The 21,219-nt window shown below is 39.4% G+C and overlaps 1 protein-coding gene across 1 annotated transcript; it reads left to right on the plus strand.

Moving 5' to 3' along the window:
* The first annotated feature begins 4,393 nt into the window (after nt 1–4,393).
* On the plus strand, nt 4,394–19,647 carry LOC139711203 (phosphatidylserine decarboxylase proenzyme, mitochondrial-like). Its single transcript, XM_071623121.1, has 6 exons — nt 4,394–5,050; nt 6,826–7,062; nt 15,319–15,465; nt 16,906–17,050; nt 17,492–17,652; nt 18,696–19,647. Exons 1-6 carry the CDS (start codon nt 4,712–4,714, stop codon nt 18,927–18,929), a joined length of 1,263 nt encoding a protein of 420 aa, XP_071479222.1. The 5' UTR covers nt 4,394–4,711; the 3' UTR covers nt 18,930–19,647.
* The last annotated feature ends 1,572 nt before the right edge of the window (nt 19,648–21,219 follow it).

Below are 21,219 nucleotides of genomic sequence, written 5' to 3' on the forward strand. Positions count from 1 at the left end.
CCAATGGTAAACAGTGCCTTTAACACATTTGCAAGAAATCTAAATATCTATGATTGTTTCTGAATCGGTTTGGTGACTTGTGACTTGTGAGGTTCCCTCATTTGCTTACCTTGAAAAGAAAAGTACAAAGAAATTAGAAACCCTTGAAATGGATCCTGGTAAAACACTCACAATAAGCAACATATTTTACGTACTTGGTTTCAAATCGAGTGTTCCATAACTCCTTCATCCCCAAATCAAGTTTTTGTTTTTGTTTTTGTTTCGTAATTTCTCTGTCTGTTGGTATGTGTGTGAAATTTGTGTACATTTGCATTTGACTCACTTGACAATAAGAGAGAAAAGCATGAAACTTGCTTCTGTGTTGCTCTATTGAGCGCTTACAATTTGGGGGTACTTTTTGCCCCCATATCCCAGGGACTGAATTGTATGTAAATTCTTAGAGATCACTGTTCTGTGAAATCAAAACAGCATGTACTGGTTTTCTGAAGATTAGGGTTTCCCTTTACTTGCAGTAGGGTTTGTAATATGTTTGCCAGACTTCAAGGAAATAAGAATTGAAACTTCAGAGTCTATAAAGAAGGGATCATGAGAAGTAGGACCAAAAGTTATTTAGGGGATAAGAGAAAAACTTAAAAAACAGCCCAAAGGAAATGCAACATAAAGAAAGGGGAAAAGGGAAGGTGTAAGAAGAAGAGACACAGGTTTCCATGGTGACGATGAAGGAGCGGAGGAAGGAGGAGAGAGAAGAACAAGGAAAAAAAGATTTAGAAGAGGAGAAAGGGCAGCAACAACTAGAAAGATTATCGATGAGCTTCAGAAAACACACACACACACACACACACACACACACACAGAGCACATTGCAATTTATGGTTACACAGAAACAGAGTTCCACATCAACAGATCTGAGAGACACCTGAAAAAAAAAAAAAAAACACTTGCTATGTCGCAAAGGTATGATATAACAAGGGCGGAACCAGGTATACTGAAAAGGGGCGAATTTTATGGACATAGTGAGAATTTAGCAGTGTAAGATGAGTAGCTGGGCCTATTGAATACAGTTGCAGTTAACTTATTGATTTATTTACTTTCTTTTATCTATTTGATTAATTATTTATTGATAGTGCAGTATATTCATTTAATGAAATGAAATGAAATGGAATGAAATGAAATGAATTATTTCATCATTTGCTCCATTTCAGAATTCTTGTTTAACCAAGAGGTTTGTTTGCTTGTTTTGCTGTCTCTCAGAAGGATTACTGACATGGGTTGGTATCTTAGTAAGATTGCAAAGTGCACGAGGCAAATCAACAATGCACGATTCAAGAGACTGGATCTCACCGAGAAATACTAGTACAAAATTCAAAGAGATTTTTCTCACCAATTGATAAGCTTTCTGAGCACTGAGCATGTTGTCACGTTGGCAAAGCCTGGAAAAAAACATAAATATATGATCAGTGTACATAACCAGACCCTGTTATGTTTTTATTTGTGCTGCCGGAAATAACTTTTGACAAATTTGCGGTGTTATGATCAAGTGTTATATATGTAAATATATAACAGAAAATTTTAATGACATGCAGTTCGTTTAAAGTAAACTGCGTTTGCGTTACTGACCAAAGAAAGATGTTAAAAATAGTTGTCCGCATAAAACGACTGAATCATAAGCTACACATCCGCTCATGAGGTGATGTCTCAAAGGTCAGTGGCGCTCCTGGATCACGAACTACGCGTAGTCTCTATCAAGACTGTACGGATAAATAAAGTAGGCTTTATGTTTTTCGATAAGATCATCACGGTAAGAAAACAACCGAGCATTTAATAGTGACTGAGAAAGGCTGTATTGTACTAGTGGATCCAGAGGAGGGGGGGGGGGGGGGGGTGGGGTACGCACCGGGCGTGCGCCCCCTTTGATTTGTTTTCTATTTTTTAATGAAAAAAAAAATTAAAAGGGCGCACCGGGTGCCCCCGTTACTATCCGTTATTTTGATTCTTAAAAAAAAGAAAAAAGAAAAAGAAAGAAGAAGTATGCGCCAGAACTGCACTTAAGTCTTTTTTCCCCTAATGAGCCGATGAAACCAAGAAGGTGGCGTGAGAAAATTCCAGTTTTTTTTTTGTTTTGATTGTTTTGTTTGTGTGTGTGTGTGTGTGTGTTTTTTTTTTTTTTTGCGGTATATATAGTGTCGGAAATCCGGAAGTGGTATACCGGTACCTTGCTTTGCGCCCCCTTCAAGCAATTTGTGGTGGATCCGCCCCTTTATTGTGTATATTGAGTAAGACTGTTTATCTGTCCGTTCGTTCGGTATTTGTTTCTTTGTTTGGGGAATGAGGAATAATGGGAATTATGACGTAATATTTTTATCTTCTCATGAAGGTTTGTTCGCTTAATTTTGGAAAATCCGGTTGAGATGTCACGCGTAAGAGAGTGATTTGCCCACCTACTGAGCATATCAACGTGTTGTGAGGGAACTTTTTAATCCCCGTTTTAACATGATTTAGATTTTGGAATGCTGATCTATAACTGCTGATTATATAAAATCGTGTGATTGCGTCCTGAGCCCCCACGATGATAACTCACGGGTGGCTGTTTCATTGCTTTACTTTGTTTGTTCGTTTCCCAGGGTTCGTTTTGTCTGTTTATTAAATTTTGTAAGGTGGTTGCGTAACGGATCGAGGCAAACGTCTCTCTTTGACATTTTCATTTCGTGAAATTCACGAAGGAAGTTTATGTCAAATCCATGGATTTGGAAGAGAGGAAAAATGTTTGATATTTGAAGAACAGTAATCTTGTTTGATGAACAGTAAAATTGCGCCAAATTATATTCACTATTAATGTGGACCGACGTCAATTATAATTCAGTGCAAGCTAATAGGTGTAATAATTTCCAGCCCTTCGTGTTTTGTCGAATAGAAGAGAGCACAGACTTAATTTAGCTGTTGCTAATTTATTCAAGTCCAGATTCCGGAAAACTTGCTTCAAAGCCTGTCACGATAATTTCCGTCTCGTGCAGCTTTCTCAGTTTTGATCGGAATTTGCCTCAAGTTTCACAGTCCTGTTCTTCTTTTTTACTGCTTACACAAACTTAATTTTCTGGGTAGAGTTTCCCTTAAAATGAAATCCGACTCAGAAGACTGCAAAAGGCAGTGAAGCTATCCACGAAACATAAGTCCACAGTGGGTTTTATAATCTGCTCTATATATCGATAGCGCAAAACAAAAGTTGTATAAGCTCTTGAAGTGGCGTCATAATTATTGAAATATGCCTTATATTTGTAAAAGACCACAGTTCAACTCGTTCAATGCCCACGGTATAAGAACACTAGATTCCATTGGTATTTCCAAAAAAAAAAAAAAAAAAAAGTGGACCAAGCTGGTCGGGGCTATAATCCCATACTTTCTCATGTGTTCCGTATTTGGCCCATCACGGGGTGCCATGTCTGGGTATAATGGAGGAATCCACGAGTTCTGACTGATAGTAGCAACAACCACTATGTTCTACAAGCGTGTTCGTCCTTTTGAGCATTATCAGACACAACTAGATGATCATATCCACTTCAGGATAAATACTTGAATTCAATTAAGAATTATAGGCCTATAGGGTCCTAAACGTAGTAATATCTATAACGCCACGTTTCTACTCGTATATTCAATTTTTTCAATTCAATTCAAAGTTTATTTCATTTTTCGACATAACATATGTTTCACTTCTTTTGATAACAGAGAACAAGGTAAATAGAACATAGTGAAATGAAAAGACTGTACAATAATTGAGGACCTATAGTAATCATACATTGTATAGTAAAAAAGAAACAGAAGTGATCGAAATGAAGTACATGTATACCGTGCGAAAAATGGAGGGACCCACTAAAAAGACAGAGCTTGTAGTGTGTGGGCCCCTCTACTTAACCCAATGAATTATGTTACTGCATTTTAGCACAACCTGGGGGGCATTTCATGAAGGAACTTGTCGGATAAAATGTCCAAGTCCATTATATCCGACAAGTTCAGAGAAATCAGCCAATCAGACGAAAGAATTTCTCAAAACTTGTCGGATATAATTGACTTGTCCGATATTTTATCCGACAAGTTCCTTCATGAAATGCCCCCCCTGATTTAAGAAATGAACAAGATTGGCCCCTTGTGAGCATACTTTCACACAAAAGTGGGAATTTAAATTAAATATCGTCGAGCCACCTGCCGCTGCGATGTGCACGTTTCGTGCTCAATCAGCATCGGTAACACCGATCTACGTGATAGTGATCGACAATAAATTGGTCCTTGACAGAAGACTAAGAGCGTTCGCGAAAATAAGAACGATGTCGGTTTATGGCGCATGCGCACCTTGCTCAAGTCTTCCCGTCAGGGAATGTGAAGGAGGGAAGACGTACGCCAAATTTCATGCCAATATTTTAAGAAATTTTAACCCTTAAATTGGTCCTGCAGTATGCTGACAAGCATGTAAAAACGAAGAAAATCAATTGAAATTCCAGACTGATGATGATTTAACCACGAATGGAAAGTGTTACTTGTGAAATTAGCTCCGAAAAGTAACGTTAACGCCCTTGCCTTCGATCGGGCCTCGTGTTGTCAAGGAATAGGTGCGGCTCTCTGCCGAGACACCGGCGTCCGGTCCGTTCCCCTAGGCTCTAGCTGTGCGTTGTACGATAGCTCGTGTGACGTGTGGCGCCGGGTGGTAACCGTTTGAGCCAAGATGGAGGTGCTTGTTCTTCTTGGGCACATACCGGCGTTTCTGAGTATCTTCTTGACTGTTCAGGCCTGGTATTTCATCTACGTGAACTTCCTTCCTTTCGTTGGACAATTACCGTACCTGAAGCGAGTTAATCCATACAAAGCATGCCTTCGCATCGGCTACATTTTGTTACCATGGTGCGAGTTTTTGGATGTGAAACTACGATTGCCTGAATCCGCCGAAGACGAAGATGTGGACTTGGGAGGAATTCAACCAGCTGCAGCTCCAAAGAGAGAAGAAAAATTGTGCAAACATATCGATATTGCAGATGAGGAATTTGCCCTTTACAGGAAATATATTGTAAGTGCTTTTCATGCGAGTCTTGTTATGATTTCATACCTCTGAAAAAGGGTAGGGAGTATCAGATTGAGAAACTTTATGAACAAAGGTGAAAGTTATCTCAATGACACTGCGAGGATGTCTGAATTTCTCTAAAGAAATTGCCAGGAAATTAATCACAGCTACACAACCGGTTAGCAGAAAAAGAATAGGATATCAGAATTCCCTGCGAAATCACTACGGATGCAAGATTTTTAATTTCTTATGAGCAGTTTTAGCTGATTTTAAATCGCAGTTGGATATGCCATTGATGAAATCAGAAATGACTGAATGATGTGGTTCCTTTTGAAATTGACAGTTTGTTTCAAACTGGAAACCTCAACGAAGACTAAAATATACACTAACGCTACATTTAACTAGTAGAAGGAATCCCCAGTTTCTCTTTGACCGAAAGATCGGTCTGTATCTGTCCGTCGCGGAATGTTCCGCGGAGACTGCGTCTGGCTTCACGGATCCCCTCCTACGGAGGACAGCGTTAATGGCAAAATATAAAAAGAGTCCTCCGGACAGACGGATCTTTCTGTCTAAGTTTCTCTAAACTTTATAGATATCGTCTAGACCCTAGTATGATTGGAATTATACAAACAAAGTTACACTTTCTTAAACCAACAGGCAATGTGACTATTTATTTTGTGTAACGTTAGATTTCCATAGATATTGTCTACAGCACATAACGGCCATTACAGCCTACAGGACAGCCATTTTGCACCTACATACGTACGTATGTGTTTTGTGTATACCTTGATACCATGCTGAATTTACAGGTGTTTGGGGTAGTTTATACTTGTAGGTTACCACGTAATGCTTAATTCCAAGTTAAAAATCTGTCTGCAAGGTTTAATTTCAGATTAAACAGAATCTCTTTTGAAATTTGAATAATTTCCCTTAACTGAAAAGGACGGGATAAGTGAGACTGAGTGAATTTTTACTATAGATGATGATGGAACCTCGGTAAAAGAGTAAGATATGTCCATTGGTTGCATTGTGCGACATTAATCATATCCTTCCAGTCGGGAGATTCAACACTCGCTAACACTATACTGGTCACCCATCACTCAGAATACATTGTCTTGTTTGTGTTTTGCCTGTGTTCATCATTTTCTTTTTTGCTTCACAGGTATTTGTACGCCAGTGTTTTATACATTCATGCCGTGTCAGTACACTGCATAACTGTACATGTAGGTCAGTTGTAACTAGTAAAGTTGAAAAGACAGATGTTACAAATGCATGTTGCATGTAGGAATGTCACAGTTGTGACAACCATACTTCAAAATGCTCCTTTGTTTAATGCGAGGAAGTATGTCTTTTCATCTCACCAGAAGTGAACCATTTTCAGCAGTGCAGTACTCCCTTTATTTTTCATTTTTCCAGAGGTGCAGTTTGCAATTTGTGTACTGTAAAAGTGGATATTTTCCACTGGGCCGGGTGAGAAGAGTTTTGCTTATTTTTAATTCCGCGGAATCAAGACATGAAACCACTGGAACATATGGCATGCAAAAATATTCGCGTGCTTTTATTTTCGCGCTAGTTTCTGGTTGCGCGAAATGCGCGAAAATTTCAACACCGCGAAAATGTCCACTTTTACAGTAAGTTGTACTTTGGATACATCATACATGTGTAAAACTCCCCAACTGTTGAAAATGCATTTCAAGTTGAGGAGTATCATGGAGGATTAAAGCAGCGTCCAGGTTTTTCTCAAGAGATTGACACAAATCCCTATTTTTCCCCATCATCAGGTCAACTTCTACCGGTCGATACCATTCCGTTTCCTGTCCCGGCTATGGGGTCAGGTCAACAGTGTCGAGGTACCTGTCTTTCTCCGCGTTCCCATGTACAGTCTCTACTCCCGGCTCTTCAGCTGCAATGTCGCTGAGGCGCTGGTCGAAGATTTGAAGGCATACCGTAATCTCCAGGATTTCTTCAAACGCGAACTGAAACCAGACGTTCGGCCAATCGACAAGCATCACACATTGGTAAGACTCTCCTATGAACATCACTAACTGGATCTCGTGTTAAGTCTGTCAATATCAATCGAGAAAATGAATAGCACTACCTTGGACTCCAAAGACAGTGGCGGATGGGGGGGGGGGGGGCGGGCCTTTGATTTTTCTTAAAAGAGATAAAAAGACAAAAATGAAAGGAGGCACGTGTGCCCCCTTTAATTGTCTATCGTAGTGGCACCACAAAATTGCGCAAAGCCTTTTTTGTTTTTGCTTGTCAGCCAATGAAACCCGAAAGTGGCACCAGAAATATTTTTTTTGCTCCCTCCTTTACAGAATTCCTGGGTCCGCCCCTCAAACGAAAGGAAACTTTACTTACTTACTTACTTACTTACTTATCCCTCGACCTGTGCGATCGTTGGGGAGGCTAGAGGAATAGTAAGCGGTCGACCGTTTCCATCCGGCTCTATCTTGGGCTGCTATGAGAAAGAGGAAACTTTAGGCATGTGTTATTTGCTTGGCAAGTTTTAGAAATGTCAAATTGAGTTCATATCCAGTTTACTGCTTATTAGATAATCGTAATGTTTTGTCTTTACAGAAGATACATGTACGTGACTGTAATATGAGGCAAATTGCTATTTGAATTTGGGGCGAGATGTGGAAAAATTTGGAGTCAATAGTTTTGATTTTGAAAGATTACAGGAATACCCAGGTGTAGCAAGGTGCAGGTGACTGTTACTATGGAGTGTTGAATGTGTAAAAGAGAATGGTACACATTGAAGTGTCCGGTATACAATGTAGCATACTTTGTGAGGGCACATCAGTATCAATGCTTGACACTGGCGCTAGTCCGATGGTCCCCGACCAGTAAAAATCATAATAGAAATTTTTAAAGGAATTTTATTCTTGGTATTTTGATTCTCTGTGCCATATTTTGTTTTGTAGCTGAAAGCTGCCAACTAGCAAGTTATCAATTAATTTGCTCTGACATTTATTTAATTGATTTAAATACACTTGTACCAAAGTATGCCTTGTTTGTAAGCTCAATGTTTGCTTATTTCCATCATATATATATTTTTTTTTTTGGGGGGGGGGGAGGGAGGGTTGACTTTCTCCACTTTATTTTTGGGAGATGTATTCAACAGCAGTTGACTTGACAGGAAGATAAAAGAGAAATGTACCATACGGTACTTGAAAGCTCAACAAAAAGCCTGAAGGTATGATATCAACTGAGACTGCGTGCACTTTATCTAGGAAATATGAATAGATGATTAGATCATTTAGAATCTTTGCTTATTTCATGCACCATCACCAAAATACTGAGGGAGAAAGGTGAAAGTAGGGGGCATGCCCACAATTGCTCCAGATGAGAACATCATACTCACATTCAATTTTTCAAATCTCTCTAAATTGAGGTTCTTATCCTATATGAAGCAAATTTGATGTGATATGTAAACCTCACAAAAGCTGTTCTGCGCTAATAATGAAGGGTAGAATCTACAAATTCTGTATTTTTTGAGTAACTGTAACCAACGAAGGGCATTTATCGAGCTGCAGTTGTGTGCCATGCTTATAGCAATACAGTCTGGCATGGTGTTTTCTGGCAGGAACATGCAATTTGCAGGCACGTGTGTAGCAGAGACAGGAAAGCGGGTGATGCTGAGTGTAAGCAGTTTGTGTCTCGTAGCACCACGTGTCATAGACTGCTGTCACTAGTCTACATTGGATCAGACTCAAAGAATCGTTTTGAATGGGCAATACATCCCAAATCTCAAAATTCAATTGTGTACTTTTTATGCCTCCACCCGAAGGGTGCCGGAGGCATTATTCCTACGTTTTGACCAAGCAAGGATAGTGAACCATATTGTCACAGTATTAAATCTGTTGGGCTGACAGTCATTTCAAAAGTAATACATTTTGATATCAACATACTGCTTTACATTCGAGTAAACTGATCCATATAAAATTTGAAGGCTCCTATAGCAGCCTTGTGCACAGACAGCAAGTTGTGAGCAGCTGAATTATGGCCATTTGTTGTGTAAAAAAGAAGAAGAAAAAGCTTATGATGTGTTTGTTGAGCTGCATTGCTGCTGGTATGTGATGGCACTTTTTTTTCTCTCTCTTTTTCTGTAAGCGCAAATTCTTTCCTGGAAGCTGGGGCATTCTGTTGGCCTTTAGCCCCTATTGGAAGGTAGTCATGTTGTGTAAGGCATGAGTTATTTAGGGCTTTTATATTATTATTTTTTTCATAACTTTTTCCATTTTTTTTCTCTAATAGATGGTGGTAGGGCAGACACTAGAGTTGATATCTACATTTTTTCATGCTTGTCCTTTAGCCGTCTGACTCGATAAACTTTCCAGTCAATATAGGAACCTGTGTGTGACAATAGCTGCAGTAGGGGTGGGTGTCCTTTGAGTTTTGCTGGGAGTGCAGTGGTGGAGCTGTTTGCACAGAATGTTGGGAGATGTTTTCTTGCTGCCGCCATCTTGGCTGGGATTGTGTAAGGCATTCAACCCCTGATAAATCATGAATATATATAGAGAGGTACAAATGACCAGTATCTCTCTTAGTACATACTTCATGGTCACCAAGTGCTGCATGAACTGACGTACATGAATGTGCTTTGCAAATAGGGGTTATTCTCTGTACAGCTTCATCCAGGCCCCATTCTTTATAAAAAGTTGGCATGACAGCAACTTGTGCTGGAATGGCAGTTGTCGTGGTAACCTCAAGAATCCCGCTTCCCAATTGGCTGTTGCTATGGGAAGTTGCCATTCCAGCAAGAGCTGCTATCCCTACATCTTTTATGCTTGTACAGTATCAGTGCAGCATTCATGGACTTTTCGGAAGTGAGAACAGCTATAGCTGTTTTTGTCTCGCGTGTTTGCTGGCTGTAGCCGCCATCCTTTCTGTGATTGGTGCTGTGCTGTGTAAAACAACTCTTGAATTGAGACTACATCTCGCTTATCTGTCACCTCAAGCCGGTTGGCATCAGTGTTCAAATCGAATGATAACGCCATTAAAAACCAACAACAGAGTCACCTGTTGGGGTCAGTGTACAAGTATGAATCAATGTTTGTCTACAACAAATACCTGGTATACAATGCAGACATCCAACCCCCAGTAAAGAATCAGGAACAAGGACACTTAGATAATATCAGTTAAGGTCATGCATTGTTTTTGTTGGTGTTGATTTATCATTTCTTCTCTTTTGAAAAATGTATTGACGTGAAACAGCAGAGTTCTGGTAAAGGCTTCCTGTCTCAACTGCAATTCTCCCTATTGCATATACTGTATACTGGTTTCTTTCGCGTACAGAAACTTTCGCGGTTTCCATCGGTGCCGACTTTTTCGCGTGTGTTTAAATACGTGGTCGGTAATGATAGCGTTGTAACAACCCACGAGTTCAAAACATTTTCGCGTGGTGTTAAATTCGCGGTTCAACCTCAAAGCGCGAAAAGCGCGAAAATAAAACCACCGCGAAAGAAACCACTTATACAGTAGCCGATATCAAGCGATATCACCTCGCGATAGGGATCTGATCGATCGCTCTTTGGACGTACACTTCTGGTTTTGTGGTTTACCCACATCATGTCCTTCATCTATGGATATTTTACATAACTTCGTTGTTATACATCGTCGGTCCAGCATGCCAGGTTGATTTGTGGTGGGAGCTTTGTAGTAGTTCACTGATTTAGGTGTGTGCATTTGTGCTGCTCTCTGATTGGTTGGCAGCTTCTACTGCATACCATGGATGGATAAAAGAGGCCAGTAATTTTCCATTCATGAAGCATTGCTCTTTTTCCCCCCAAAGTCCCCAGGCAAAAATGGCCCTGGATTGCACTGATTGAGCATTGTGAGTCTACACATATAGGCCTACACATTCTCTGGTGCAGGAAATGTCAAGCTCTGTTGTGCTTGATTAAAGGAAAATAAGTTGGCATTGATGAAAATAAAGATCTGGTGGGGTATTTCAGCAAGCGTTTTGTCAGATTTTTTTTTTCCTGATAAACTGTTAAGCTACTGAAATCCTTGCATCTGATTGGCTGAGAGCAAATTCGTTGGAAAAAACACATATCTGACAAAATACTGTATGAAATGCAGGTCCCTAAATTTCAAGTGGACCAGTAAGATGTGATAGTTTGTGCAGGGTGATGCTTACACTCGGGGCAATGTAAAGGTGTTCCTCATTTAGAAAAAAAAAAAAATCAGAAAGAGGTGGCTTGGTATCTTTTCTTGTTTTTTGTACTGATTAGAACTTGACTGTGTTATTAAAATGAGAAACTTCCTGATGGCATACTGTCCTTGAATGAATCACCTGTTGTCCAGTACAGTTGTAGGTGGTGGAACTGGCACCATTTTGTATTTCCAAAGAATGAGTTGCACATTATTGAGAGTGACGTAGCTGATCTGTAAGGTACAAAGTTTGGCCTAAGTAGTCCGAGTCAAGATATTTCATGATCTGATGGTAAATACAGGTGTAGCACAAAGTCCATGCCACTCTAGATGGCAAGAGTTTTGTGGCATAGTCTAGTGGGATTTGGGGAAAATATGAATGTCAGAGGCATTTTTTAGTAAAAGCTGGGAACTGGTCTATTTTGTGTAATTGAAGTATGCTGAATTCAAAAATTCCAGTTCCCAAGCAAAATTTTAAGTCTATGACCATCTAATTTGCATAAACAAAATGGCAGCCAATCCCTTGCTTTTTAAGGTGTTTTGATGATTTAAAATTCGTAAAATCTCCACAGAAATGCAAAAATAGTAATAATGTAAGTATGCAAGGTGCGAAAGACAGTGGCTAGATCATCAATTGTTCATAACATTCATTTTTATGCAAATTAAGAGATGAAATATGCAAATTAGGGGTTGCCATTGATACAGCAATGCATTACAGCATAATATGTATTATGCACATGTATAGTACTTATGTTTACTTCTGTTTTTAATCATACTTACAAGTTATCGGGCAAACAAAAAGTAGTGTCGTCAGAGCCCGATCAAAATTAAGTCCTGCATCTCAGTCAGTTCAAAAGAACTGAATAAAAGTACTTATGCAATATGCAAATTGGCATACAAGAGGATACAGGACTGGCAGGTGTAGATTCTACAATGCATTGTCGATAATCTGTAAATCATAATCCTGATAATATATAGTAATCATCACGAATCCTAGTGTGATAAAGAGATATACAAGAACCAACTTCAGCTATTAAGATAAAACACGCATCTCATTTGCATAATAAATTATGTAAATATTTTGCCATTTCTCAACATATTTTCCCCTTTCAAACAAAGTCTTGCTATCAAACCGTACCTTGGCGTAGTGAAAAATAAATAAGGTATCGGCCAAAGAAAGCATACATGGCGTCATCAGAGGAAAATCAAGTACTGGAATCAACCAATTCAGAAAAAAAATAGTATTTGCAGTTATGTGACATGCAAATTGGTTTGCAAGAGGCTACAGAAGGGACAGGCTTCGAGATTATACAACACATTGCCGCGATATATGAATCTGAATCCTTATACATTGTAGTTATATGATTTGTATCTATCAAGACCTTCCTGGTTCTGATGCAATAATGTGATACAGAAAAAAAAAGCTATTGAAATACCTTAATAATCTAATTTGCATTTTATGAATTATGGAAATGATTGGCCATTTCTATGCACATTTTCCTTAAAAGAAAGTCTTGCTATCAAATTATACACATACCTTGGCATACTGAAAAACAGGTAAGTTATCGAGCAAACAAGGTGCACATTATAGTGTCGTCAGAGTCCAAGGTAAAATTAAGTACTGGAATCAATAAAGGGGGGCTTAATAACACTGTTATCAAATTAGTATTTAAGAGGCCGTAGGTTTCGTGATTCTACAATGCACTGTCGCAATATATATGTGACTGGTCATCACAAAACCAACAAAAAGTCGCACCTCTTGATTTTTACGAGGGGCCTAAAAAAGGTGACACGGGTCAGCTAAGTCAGTCTCGAATTTTTCATGTTTTCTGAGAGAGTCTGTCTTTTTCTACATTATTTCTGAGATTGGGATCATGAAATGAATGGGAAAGTATGTTTCAGCAGTTTTTCTACAACCTTTTTTTTTTGGGGGGGGGGGGCGGTAGAGTATAGTGTGATCAGTCCCACTGTCTAGGAGGACCTCTAGAGAGGACATGATAGATGAAAACTAGCCATTTTTTATACAAACTCAGTGGATGGTAAGAGAGACCCCCGTTCACAGTCCCCTTGCTGTCTAGAGTGAGGTCAGCTTACATTTCTATGGAAATCAGTGGAAGGGTATTTTTTTCCAGCACTGTTGTCATTGGAAGTGTGTGCTGTGTTTACGCTAGTCTGGTTTTCAGACCGTTTTCTCACACTTATTTCCTTTTCAGAATATTTACTGCTTCTAACAACAAAAGAAGGAGCAGGTTAAGCTGATAGGCCTTATCCTTTGACAAAAACGGTGACTTCACTAAGGGTGGCAACAGAATCCGCGGAGGGTGCATTTTGTAAAAGGAGTACAGTTGGCAAAGGGTCTGAAAACCAGACTATGTTCACGCCGTGTTTGTGCCGAGACGGTTCACAATCCCCTCTTCTGGCCTGAACACAGCACAACCTCTGGAGGTTGCACTAGACTTGTGCTAGGCTGTCAAGCACTACAGACATTCACGCTAGATTCATGCCAGACTCACTCCAGACTTGTGCTAGACGCTAATACGCCGTGACCATTCACAGCCCCCATTGTTCGGCGTAAACACAGCACAACCTCCAGAGGATGTGCTAGACAAAAGTGGGACTGTGAACGGGGTATTAGAGGCAAACTTTTCTTTAAAAACCCTTTACGCATTCCTCCCTTTCAACTCTTATAACTTGAAAGGATAAAGCAATACTGCTTTGAAAGCATGTATTAGTCAAGGGAAAGAATATGCTTATGGAGCATGGTGAATCTCAGCTTGATTTGATAATCCCTTCATTGTTGTTGTTGTGGAGATTCAAAACCTATTTTTGTCATATTCGTTGCACAGCTAGGGCAGCTTAATAGTAGGATTAAGTGCTTGAATAGACCCTATACTTTATAGAGCCTCTGCTCCCAGTAAACACTTTTCCTGATCAAGTGTTTTCTCTTCTATGATTAGATATGTTAGGAGAGTCCATTTGAATTGAGTTATTCCTAATTCTAAAGCTTCGAGTCTGGTCTCTCAGAGTCTGCCTCTAACTAAAAACCCAGGTCTGGTGACTTTTTGTTGGTTTTGTGATGCAGGATCACATATGAATCTGTTTCATAACAGTTATCCATCAAGACTTGTTCAGTTCATGATTCCTGGGGCCTGTTTCATAAAACTTTTTATCAGTGACAACTGCCACATTTCTATGACAAATTTACTCTCAGCCAAGCAGATGCAAGGATTTCAGTAGCTTGTCACTTCTATGACAACTTGTCACTGATGACAAGTTTTATGAAACGGGCCCCTGGTGTGATAAAAAAATACAAAAATTAATTGCAACTACTAAACAACACACCTCTATTATCTCATTTGCATTTTGCGAATATTTGCCCATTTTCAATGCATATTTTCCACCAAAACAAAGTCTTGCTATGAAAGTGTATCAAAAAGGATAAGTTATTAGGCAATCACATCACTATCCATTGCTCTATAGATTAGTGGAGGTCAATATTTTTCTCATTAAACCATAACTGCAGACGGTTTAATACAGAAACATTTTCATTATAAGTATTGTTCACATTTTGTATATACTTATACCTAACTTATACCTAATGCCGGGTCTTTGTTTCATCTTCATGGACTAGATTAGAACTGCTTTAATACATGAATTCACTCAAGTGAATCTTATGGTCAAAGTGATAGACATGTCTGATTGATGCTAGGTTAAACTTAACATAAACATCATCACCACTCCCCCATTTAACAGATTTATAAGCAGACAGACAGACAGATATCTGTATGTAGATGACATTCATTTGCTCATGAAATGTGCGAGAAATCCTGAAGCTGGTGATATCAGTTATATGTATTGACATGAATCATATAAAGAAAGTTGAAAAAAAAAACGAACAAAACAAACAAACGACACTGTATGATCAAAATTTTTACTTGGTATGGACCAGTTTGGTATGAAAGTTCCTGTGATAGTATAAATGTGTATTAAACGACAGATGGATGGAAGTGATGGTACAATTAATCCTTCATGTTGGAAAAAAAAATAGTTTGTTAATAAACAAGCATCACTTAATTTCATCAATACACACAAAATTGTCTTGACTATTACAGGTGAGCCCTTGCGATGGTACTGTCCTCCATTTTGGCAAAGTTCACAACAGCAAGCTAGAACAAGTTAAAGGCATTACGTACTCACTCAAGGACTTCCTTGGACCCAAATGCACCGACAAAACCAACACCAACTCCAGTCAGTATGAGGTAAGGTGTTCATCTTTTCTCTTGTACGAAACAGTTTGTTCTAAAGTTGTTACTAGTTTATGAAAGCCAAAGGGAAATGATGCCAAATGGCAGTTACATTGTGGCTGAAATATGAGTTGATGTATATTAGAGTTGTGACAGGTGTGTAAGTTTTAATGACATTTTTCAATGTTCCGTGCTCTGGGCATAAAATAGTGGATGAAGTCTCTCTGTCAGTCACGCAGCGTATTTTTCTGGTTTTATGACAAATACGTGCAGGGCAGGATTTGTGTGTAGAAAGTAAAAATGTATTGGTTCGATCTTATGATTTCCCTGCTGATTAGTATGGCAATGGAAGATGTTGTTTATAAAGGGTACACCTTTATTGGTAAAAAAGAGTTTGGTGAGTTAAAAGATGCAATTAGTGTCGAATATGCATTTGATAAAAACTGGCCGAATTTATACACTCAAAAAATCTATTTATGTTAATTTTTGTGGTTCTGTTCACTGGTAGTGATAGCCATGCTATACACATAGATAATTTCATTGGCAGTTTTCAAGCAGAAATAGATAGTCAATAGTAAATGGTTTTTCCTCAGCCTGGCAGTTGCCTTCAGTGACGTGGAACATGGAACAAGGATCAAGAGAAGCAATAGTGGTCTGATAGTGCACTCAACATGACAATGAAATGTGCACGGCAAAGTGACTTTGAAGCTTGCTATGATGAATGCAATCGTGGTTCTGTTCACTGGTAGTGATAGCCATGCTATACACGTAGATAATTTCATTGGCAGTTTTCAAGCAGAAATAGATAGTCAATAGTAAATGGTTTTTCCTCAGCCTGGCAGTTGCCGTCAGTGACGTGGAACATGGAACAAGGATCAAGAGAAACAATAGTTGTGTGATAGTGCACTCAGCATGACAATGAAATGTTCACGGCAAAGTGACTTTGAAGCTTGCTTTGATGAATGCAATGCTGCTTGTTTGCTGTACAAACACACAATATAGATTTATCTCTTTCCCAGATGCGTACGTGTACTTTGATGTTTCTTTTTTAGATTATTTTTGTATTATCTTTTTTTTTTCAGATTAGATTATCATGGCAAACGTATTATTTTGTGATGTTAGGTAATCATCACTGTCCTTGACAGTCAGTAGAAGAAATTACAAAGATGGGGCATGTGTTATGTATCAGTGTTTGTGTAGAAGGGCAAAGTGCGCTCTTTCACCCTCTATGAACTTAAGGGCAAACTTTATTTTTTATTTTTTTGCACCATTTTGGTGCTTTCCCCTTTAAACACATATAATATGTATATTGAATAGAACATTTTGCCCAGTAATAACGCATAAAAATCCTTTTTTTTTCATCTCTCTTAGTCAATTTTAGTTTCAAATATCGCCTTCCCTGTTCTGCTTCTGCTATCCTTTTATCCACTCGTATTTCTGTCGCTTCTCTGCCAGGTCTCCGACGAGGACTATCATTCTACCCTGTGCCAGAGGGAAGGCACCAATCTCTACCACTGTGTTATCTACCTAGCACCAGGCGACTACCATCGCTTCCATTCCCCGACAGACTGGACCGCCAATCACAGGAGGCATTTTCCAGGTATGGGGCTCAAACGTCGCCCTGACTGACTCTCCTTGCCCCTTCGTACATTTTTTGTTGTTCTCAAAATATGCAAGAAAAACATTTTAAATTCTGTTTCATTGGCCCTCATTTGAATGCATGCTATCAAGGTAGTTTTATCATGCATGCTATCAAGATAAGTTTTGGTAAGGCACCTTCAGGAGAGTAATTATGTGGCTAAAGGTCATATCTGTGTTGCAAATGTCAAAAAAAAAAAAAAACATGTGTAAAGAAACAGTTTGGTCTGTTCTGTGAAACAGAATGAATCCCATTTTATGTTCTCCTTTGGTCTATGTTTTTTTAAATCTATTCATCTTCTATACAGCTTCTGTAAATATTTTGGCCTGTTCTCTGACTGCTGAATGAATTCTATCTTATGTTTTCCTTTGGTTACTTGTTTTTTGTTTTTTGTTTTCCCAGGGGAACTACTCTCAGTGAATCCAGGCATTGCAAGATGGGTCCGTGGCCTGTTTAACTACAACGAGCGGGTTTGTGTGACGGGTTCCTGGACACATGGTTTCTTCTCCCTGACTGCTGTTGGCGCCACCAATGTTGGGTCTATCTCTTTCTACTGTGACAAGGTATATAGATGGGAATCTCACAATATCAGGGTGGTCCATGAAGGGTTTGAGCATGTCGCTGCAACATGCTCAAATTCTTGTGCAACTTCCTCGAAAGCCAGCAACATGCTATGCGACATCCTAGAGATTTGGCAGCATGCTGTAAAAAAAAAAATGTATTCAAACATGGGAAAAATGTGTGCGAAACTTGACAAACATTGAACTACTAGAAAATTGTGTGCAGAACATGAGATATACCACTGAACGTAAGCAACATGACGAGTGGCGAAATATTGCGTGCTATATGCTCGTCTTGTGTGCTCTGAGCACAAACAATTTCTGCAATGTTCTCACATTCAGAGCTTACTGCATGCTCAAATTTCAACATGTGGACCACCCTGCTCTCATATATATATGAAGCTGTTACTGTTTTTCTGTATTTGCCAGAGCCTACCCCATTTTTTTTTTCTTTTCCGGGATGGGGGTGGCAATTATACTGTTCTTGAGTTAGTGAAAACTAATCCTCTACAGTAAATTCTTATCTGTGATTTCAGACTTGTAAGACTATTTGTAAATTGAGAGAGCAGTCAAAGTAGTTAAACCAAGGCTGATAATCGATGAATTGATTTGATTTCGTGCCTCTGCAGGCAAATGGATTGTGTAAAAGTGAACTTGTCAAATGATTAAATTTGGCAACTATTTCTGTTTTGTATGACAAAATGATGTATAGTGTCATATGGCAAAAATTTGATATAATTTTATGGAGGAGAGTATTTCTGTTTGTATTAGTTTTTCCCCAGATATTTGCATGGCCATACTCTTGTGCTTATTCAGTAGAGTACACAGTTTGTGAAAATGTAACATTGCAAAATATTTTACATTTAGGGTATTGAGTACATTGTTATAGCCATTGTCAAAATTTACAAAGGTAATTGTGACATCATGAAGAAGGTGCTTTTAGTGAGTGGATTTCATTACTGCCACTTTCCACTAAGCAGTACCGACAGGAATAGTTGATTTCATATTGTGGACTTCATTATATTTCTTCCAAATTCGCCATCCAGGAGCTATCCACCAACCTCAGGGGCAAGTACAACCCAGGGACCTTCTACGACAAGGCTCTTTCAACGCCCACCCAGGAGGGAGCGGACGGAGTTCCCATGACCAAAGGGGAGGGCATCGGCGACTTCAACCTCGGCTCCACCATCGTGCTGGTCTTCGAAGCGCCCAAGAACTTCGAGTTTGTCTTTAACAGCGGCGACAAGATCAGGCTGGGAGAGAAACTAGGCACCCTTTGAAGATTATAGCACCTACTTCGTTGTCTTCTTATACCCCTCCCTCCTCAGGGGGAACATGTTGGAAAGAAAGAAAAAAACACTTTCTTAACCTGCTGCTCCACTTTGTAAATTTGTACATAGTTCCTCAAATTGTAAATAGGAGATGCTATCAGGAATGTGGAAGAAAGTTTCCGATGATGGGATCCAATCAAATCGGTGACCCAGTCACATGTGATGTATTGAGCTTTTGATATGAATCAATGCAAATGGTTTTAGGGTACGCCGATGTGATGAATTCTTTCTCGTGTGCCATATGGCAGTTTGTATCATATGCAGTTTGTCTGGCGGTGTTCATCTGTCACTGAGACATAGCGACCAATTGGCGTCTGTTCCTTTCCATGCAATGTGTATTGAATTTAAGAAGGGCAAAGAGCTGCGTGGCAGACAACCCTTGTTAGTTTTGCTAGGGGCGTGTTTCTTTCTGTGTGAGTGTAATCCCGGATCACCCCTCTACATGGAGGGTAATTGGTAGGATGGATCCAGATGGGTGTAGTCAAGCTCAGAGCTGTGAACCGCACCCCCTGCATGGGGCGGTAATCCGTAGGATCGCTCCAGATGGATGTGGTTAACTTCAATAATGCCTGCTTGCCATTCCCATGCGGCTCTCAATTTGTTTTCATGTGTCTGTGTGTACTCCCTGATGTCCTGCAGAGTCTTGTCTGGACAGGAACACCCTTCTCCTGAGCGTACTTGGTCTGTTGCTCGGCAGATCACATTTAAAAGGGAAATAAAGGGATGCTTAGCATGCTAATCATCCTCTCAGCATAATCATCTAAGACAAACAGACTTATGTGTTTGTGAGCCAGTGTAGAGGTATTGATGGTTGTCAGCTGTTGAGTGTTGTCTTATTGTTCATCATTATGATTATGCTGTACTTGCCTCGTACCCTGTCTGCCGATTTGTTGTTCACAGACAAGTGTTGTAAGGCTGAGTGCATCACAATTTTCTCCAATGAAAGTTAAAGCCCTCTGTTTCACCTCATTTGCCGGAGAAGTGCTCATTTGCTAAGAAAGGAATCCGTTCAAGGCAACATTCTGTGGACAGGAAAATGTTTTTCCACCGCAAATGATCAAAAACCAGAATAAAATCACATGTTGTCACTTACATGTACCATCCCACCAACTGCATCTTGTGTGTATATGATGTATTTGTAGAACTGCCCCATGCATTAAGTAGTGGGAGTAGAAATGCTCTGGGTAGTACCACTGTAACTCGGCCAAATTACTCATATAGATAGCATTTTACCCATTAACATAGGATGTAGCTAATTAGCAATCACATATTTACTTCGGTACGTGTATGCTGGGATTATCCATGTTTCCCCTGATATACAGACAGCTGCCATGTGTGTGAAAAACACCATGTCACACGGAAATTGTTCCTCTTTTGTACCAAGAATAAAAACAGTCAAAATTTTTTCAGGGTTTGAATTGAAACTGGAAATTTGTTGTTTCCCCCTCCATCATAAAGAAGTTTCCAGTTTACTATTCCGGTGAAACGTCTGAATTACCTACCTCTAAAATATACCAGCTCATGAAAGTATCTAATATCCAGGGCTGCAAAAGAGACACATGAACTTTACACAGCTTGTAACGTCAGTGTTCAGTTTTCTACTGTATGAGCTGTTATTTTCGTGAGGGTTTAATTTTTGCGAATTTTGCGAATTTTAACAACACATGAAAATGTCTCCATGCGCTAGGGTAATAGTGCATTTAAGTTAGCGTCAGCGTCAATTCCCGAAAACAACGTCTCGTGGAAATATCCATGACCTCATTCCCGAAAAATATTTGTATGTGAAAATAACAACATATACAGTATCTTGTGTTGCCCATTCCAGTCGATGTTTACAGAAGTGTTGTGTTTTCATGGCTTCATATTTTCTTTCATCATGCTGCGATGTTGTTTGCCAAAGGGGAAACTTTGATTGGTGACAGCGCACGCCCACTTCCCATTCCAGCCTCATGCACTGAAGGCAACTAATTCTTGTCCATTAATATCGAGGCAGTGACGTGTATAGCTACAAATGTGTCAGAGCAGAATATTCTGTGGATTTGTACAAATTAATGAATCAATATCAGTATTACTCCCTCTTGACTGTCTGTATGAATGCTATGTATGTGTGTTGCTCTCTCTCTCTCTCATGCATTGCTGCTCTCTGTGTTGTATTGTGTTGAAACTCTTTTGTGCCATTTTTCTTCATTGTCTGGGTGTCATGCTTTGGGGGCAAGTAGTGGAAATGGAAGAAGCAGTT

Source organism: Diadema antillarum, unplaced genomic scaffold (genome assembly GCF_040938485.1).
Source record: "Diadema antillarum isolate AM-2024a unplaced genomic scaffold, OU_Dant_1.0 seq00001625_RagTag, whole genome shotgun sequence".
NCBI lineage: Eukaryota > Metazoa > Echinodermata > Echinoidea > Diadematoida > Diadematidae > Diadema > Diadema antillarum.